This window comes from Equus caballus, chromosome 17 (assembly GCF_041296265.1).
Source record: "Equus caballus isolate H_3958 breed thoroughbred chromosome 17, TB-T2T, whole genome shotgun sequence".
NCBI classification, from domain to species: Eukaryota; Metazoa; Chordata; class Mammalia; order Perissodactyla; family Equidae; genus Equus; species Equus caballus.
Window position 1 is genome coordinate 29,090,245 of NC_091700.1, and position 6,000 is coordinate 29,096,244.

General features: G+C 39.2%; 1 protein-coding gene across 13 annotated transcripts in view; it reads right to left on the reverse strand.

The window, feature by feature from the left end:
• N4BP2L2 (NEDD4 binding protein 2 like 2) overlaps positions 1-5,775 on the reverse strand; it is a 67,423-nt gene extending 61,648 nt beyond the window's left edge. For 12 of the 13 annotated variants that reach the window (XR_011427675.1, XR_011427674.1, XR_011427673.1 and 9 more), the window contains exons 1-2: positions 5,433-5,775; positions 2,815-4,076 (exon numbers count right to left, since the gene is read on the reverse strand). Coding sequence is in view for 8 of the 13 variants with exons in the window: in XM_070239482.1 (XP_070095583.1) it covers positions 2,815-4,076 (1,262 nt within the window). In the remaining 5 variants the exon portion in view is untranslated. The remainder of the gene's footprint in view (positions 1-2,814; positions 4,077-5,432) is intronic. The other variant, XM_070239484.1, reaches the window with a different exon arrangement.
• Between the last annotated feature and the right edge of the window lie 225 nt (positions 5,776-6,000).

A 6,000-nucleotide genomic window follows, 5' to 3' on the forward strand; every position in this document is an offset into this window, starting at 1 on the left:
GAATTACTAAAAGCTGAGATAAGCTAAAACCTCAAAAAGTGGAGACATTTAAGAGAACCTGTGAATAAGAGTCCTAAGAACAATGAATGGACAAGTATCAAGTCTCCTGCAGTGGAGGGCAGGTTCAAGTGCAGAAGGATATGAAGATGGAGAGGTGGGTAAAGACTAAATTGAGGAAGAAGGGGACTTGAATACTACCCCAAAAGAATTTGAACTTTATCTAAACCCCCTATACTCATTACCATATATCAATACTAAACAATGCTATCTTTTTATTCAGTGCCCCAAATCAATTCAACTCTGATTTACCAAATCTTTACTCCTTTCTTCAGAGCTCAGTTTGAAAGCTAACTCCTATATGAAGCCATTCCTCACCAAAGAATACGGGGCTTTATATTCAATCCCAAATAACAATCCTACTTCATTCAAAAAGTGTTGACCTAAAGAGATACTCCTGCTGCTTAACCAAGCTCCTCAAAGTCAGGACTCAGATATAGGGCCATGCATGCAATAGATACTAAAGTGAAGAAACGCAGAGAAGAAACGCAGTATCATTTATAGCTCTAGTCTGATCTCTTACCAGTTTTTCTAACTTCTCTCAAGTCGCTTAACATGAACTTATTCTCTTAAGCCTCTGCTCCTTCTACAAAATGAAAATAATATAACCCATCTCACAAGACTTTTATATATGAAAGGCTCTGTAAACTGTAAATCATGACACAAACAGTAGTTACTGCTATAACTTTCATTCTTGTAACACACACCCAATTCCTCAAATAAAGAAATATACATATCACCACTGTCATCTCCCACTACGATTATGGCTCCTTGAAATTCTATTGGATTACCACTACTTTATTCACCTTCAGTCTCAAGATACTCCAATATATTGTCCCAAACCTAATCTTTCTTCCTTATGTTTATTCTATATCCACTCTTAGTAAGGTGGCCCTAAGAGATCCCTTCATCCAATTTCCAAATTTCAGCTATTTCTTTTTATATATATATGTTTTTTTAAATTTATTATTATTATTTTTTAAAGACTGGCCCTAAGCTAACATCTGTTGCCAATCCTCCTCTTTTTGCTGAGGAAGACTGGCCCTGAGCTAACATCTGTGCCCATCTTCCTCTATTTTTTATGTGGGACGCTGCCACAGCATGGCTTGATAAGCGGTGCTTAGGTCCATGCCCAAGATCTGAACTGGCAAACCGTGGGCCGCTGAAGCAGAGCCTGTGAACCTAACCACTACACCACAGACCCGGCCTCCCATCTTTTTTTTTTTCCCTTCCTTCTTCTCCCCAGAGCCCCCCAGTACACAGCTGTATATTCTAGTTCTAAGTCCTTCTGGCTCTGCCATGTAGGATGTCGCCTCAGCATGGCTTGATGAGAGGTGGTAGGTATGTACTCAGGATTCAAACCAGTGAAACTCTGGGCCGCAGAAGTGGAGCACACAAACTTAACCCCTCAGCCATGAGGCAGGCCCCATCAGCTATTTCTTTTCTCTGATATTATGTTCTTAATCTAGAAAACTGCCCATATTTGTGAGACTTCAATCTTAATTTCTAACCCTTTTAAAGAGTTGAAATTCCATCTTCTCTACAAAATTTCCACTAAAGAGGAATCAAAAAGCAAAGACCTAAATTTAAACTCATCTACAAAGATCACAGTTTACAATCTAGCTTGAAAGGTCTACATCATAAATTCAATCTTTCACTAATTTCTTGCTTCTGAAGAAACTTTCGTTCAGATCGTTTAGATTGTCTTGCAAATAAATTTAAAACATTTACCAATTGGTTCCTTGGACTTTTTTATCCTCAGCCAAAAATATCAAACAAACTTTTTCTCCTTATCTGGCATAAATTTTGAATCATCTCACATAAACTGGAAAGAATTTGTATTGTTTTTCTTTGCACTATTTTTCACAACTGCACAAATATATTGAATATTCTTTTTAGAAAATGTAAACAAAAACAGGAATTTGAGGGGTCGGCCCCAGGGTGGAGTGGTTAAGTTTGCACACCCTGCTTTGGTGGCCCAGGGTTCATAGGTTCAGATCCCGGGAGTGGACCTACACACGACACATCAAGTTATGTTGTGGCAGCATCCCACATACAAAAAATAGAGGAACAGTGGCACAGATGTTAGTTCAGAGTCAATCTTCCTCACACACACACACACACAAAACAAACAAAGCAGGAATTTGAAACATTCTGTCATACAATAAAACATCACCAGTTCTACTCCATTAATTTCGATACTGCTCACTTCAAACTCCTTAAAGAAACCAAAAAAGGGTTCCCTCTGCCGACCAATGGTATGAACGCAGCAGTGCTTAAAATATGCTCAAAATTCTTTTCCTTGGGTTATCTCATTTGCTTCTCACAATAATTCCAGAAAAATAAGTATCATTCATTCTATTAACAGTTAGCAAAAACTGTCCAAAATCATAAAGTGAAATACCTGAGTTAAAGCTCAAATCTTCTAAGCCTAAGTCCAACTCTATTTAGCTTACTTAAAAGGCCAGGCCAGCAGTTCTCACATAGCATTTGCTTTCATCATTGTCACAATTATACATGGTGTATCTATTTTTAAAGCCCTTAGCAGAATCTAAATAAAAATAAATATGCCAAATCTCCTTTCCTCTATCAGGTAACATCTTTTTAAATATTTACACTGTAAGATGCCATTTTCAAGTATAATAAATTCAAGATTTTCTCCTAGAAACATGAAAAGTATTTGTCATTGATTACATCTATTATTTATGATTTTTAAGTAATGAACTGCCAAGTATTCACTTGGTATCCTTCACTTACCGAGACAACGTTGTTTTCCCTGAACCAGGCAAGCCTCTTAAAAGAATAAGTAACTTCTGCAATTTATTTAATTTTTCCTCTTGAAACTGCTGGTTCATAAACCTGTCTGTTCCATTATGCTTGTCCATAGAAGGATCTTTCCAGCATCCTTCACTGGTTTCACAGAAACCATTACTCACGTATCCATCTTGCACACTGTAGCCATTTCTGGAGGGATGAACACTACTGATATTCTCACTATAGTCAGTATATTCATTGTTCTCATCAAAAGTCAAACAATTCCAGTCAACACGACAATCATTTACATAATATCCATTTGGCATCAGAAAGCCATCTTGGGCATGGAAAATATTTGATGGTGGATTTGGTGGAGCATTAAATCTTTGAATATTTAAATGATAATTAAAACTGGGAAGAGGAGGACCTTGGGGTACTACAAAAGAATGCACTGACTGCCACTCAGGCCCAAACGAAGTAAACGAATCATCACAAAATGCAGGTATTACTTGCCCATTACAAGGATATTTGCCTGGTTCATTCCCTAAATATTGCTGATAACCACAATGTGACTGAAGAGCATTACTAAGATCTCTTTTCTTTTCATCTTCAGACTTTAACAGATCATTATCATGGCCCTGATAATATGTACCAAGTTGTTCCTCTGAGGGTTTGGTTTCCTTACAACTGCCTTCCGAATCATCTTTTTCATTTTCAAGCTCTTCAATTTCTTTGTAAAACTGGAATAATTCATTGTCAATTTCTGATTTTTTGAAGTTAAATTTTTCCTTCTCTTCTTGTCCTCCTTTGCCATCTACACTGTTGATATTGTCTGCCTGATTCCTCCTTTCACTACACTTTTTTTTCTCAGGGGGTTTGTAAATGGGTCCTATAAATGCTTTACTTGTGCTATATATCTCATCATCTTTGGATACCAATGGGGGACTTGTATCTTGTAAAACTTGTGAATTAACAGATTCAATAACATCTGATCTATTATCAGGTATCTCATCATGCACAGGTTTCAGCAAATCTGTAGTTTTGGTTTTGTCCTTCTGAGGATGACTACGTCCTCTGACATCAATGGTGGTCAAAGGGACCCAATCATTTCCAGTTTTCTGCTGGATTCTGTGAACATTAGCACTACCCTGATGGGAGAAAACATAAGCCTCTTCAGTTGACTTCAGTTTTTTATAGCATGGTTCACTTGTTAGTTCTTCCCCATTTCCCAAGGATTTAGCTTCAGAAATTTCACCATAAGGCATCTGAGAAGTAAATAAATCATATAATTAATAGTAAATAGTTTAACAATCTAAACAAAAGTTTCTTCGGAAACACGAAAATTGAAAAAGACATTTAAGTTTGTGAGATAAGCATATAATGGTAATACTTCTCCAAAATACAAAATTTATAAAATTGCAATTTTATAACCACTTACTATTTAAGTATTGTTATAATATAATGATTTAAGGGAGGAGTCTCATTGAAAGTAAGTTAATATCCTTTTTCAACAAGATACATCTCACCTGTCATCTAAAAGACCCATTTCTGAATTTAGAGAAGCTAAAGAATTTAAGTAACTTTGGAAAGCTGAATCAGTAATTTATACAGTTTGATAATATAGATACACAATTGTGTACTAAGGAAAGTAAATCTGCCAACCAAACTGACACATATCCAAACTGGTTGTGATAAACTGCATCATAAATGTCTTCCTGTTTAAAACCACTACGTCCTTAGGAGTAAACAAATCCAGCTCCCAAATCTTAGACAACCATATCTTTTTAGCAATAAAACGTTAGATTAACTGAAATGCCAGTCCTTATGGGCCCTAGTCCCGCGAGTACTGTAATAGTGGTTTCCAAATGAGCATACTAAAATTAGGAGAAAAAAAAGAAAACTTCGGTTGCACTGAGAATGATGCAAATACGCCATTATGTTTAAAAAACAAATCTGGAAACTCCCAAAATCAAAGTGCTCATCTTTTCCAGATGGTCGGCCTATCTGCTTCCCTAAATTCTGCTTCCCTTGAAATGTCTTGGGGACCCTCAAGAGAACAATGCAAAAGCCTGTTTTACTCAATACTACTTCATTCTGCCTGCTCTCCGGTCCTCCTCTCTCTAACACGAGAGAAAAAGGAAAGGACAAAAAGAAGACTAGAGAATGATACCGGTAGGCCACAGATAGGCTGAACGAAGACACAACCGTAAAAAACGCCGTCCCCCCGCCCCCGGAGATAGCCTCCTTCCCCGGCCACCCGTCGGCTTCCCATTTCCTCATTCGAAATATCGGGAAAGTCACAAGGAAAAGCAAGGGGGTTGCGTTAACAGAGCGTGGCCTATACACAACCTAAGCCCCGTGGCCTCCCGACCTCCAAAGAGGGCAGTCCGGGCAAAAGTGCGTCACCCAGTTTCTTCGTCCCACCGGAGACACGTTCTGTCTAGGAATTCAGAGATCTCCGAGGCTGAAAGGTTCACTCCGGGATTCTATGTTTACGGCTAAAGTTTAGGTCCAGCCAAGCGCCGGCGAGAACCCCAGTCGCTAACAGAAGAAAGAAGAAACCGAAAAACGACACCACCACTACCCCACCCTCACTTAAAATAGAGTGTTTGTTTACTCACCTTACACTACAGCTCTGCATTGACCATTACCTCCCAATAAAATCTTCTTCTAGAAAGACCTGAACCTCTGAAAAGGTGAAAGCAACGCGGAGACACTGACCCAAAGCTAAGATGCGGACGTACTAAAACCCCAGCCCTCAACGTATGGGCAAAGCAGCCGCACCTCCGTACGCAAGATGGCGGCCACCTCACGGTTACCCCGGCAGGAATTACGGATTCGCGCCCGGCATTGTGGGAATTGAAGTCCAGAGTTCACAACGGGTCTGGAAACCTCAGTGTAACCAGACCTGGTCTCCCAGAATCCATTGCATGAGATACGCGCTAATGGCAACAAACGCAGACCGGAACTAATTGCTAGATCTGGAGCGAGAGAGGCGTTTAGAAGTAATCAAGTTTAGGGAAAAAAGGCTGCGAGCTGCTCTGGGGTTCAACCCTAAAGGAGAAGAGAAAGTGAGTGCCTGGCACCCCAAAGGGATACATAAGCTGCTCTCAATGCATGCTTTTAAGGTTTTCTAGGAAACAAAGAATCAGGCTTTTCAAAGGGGACGCAACATTTGGTATCGCCAAG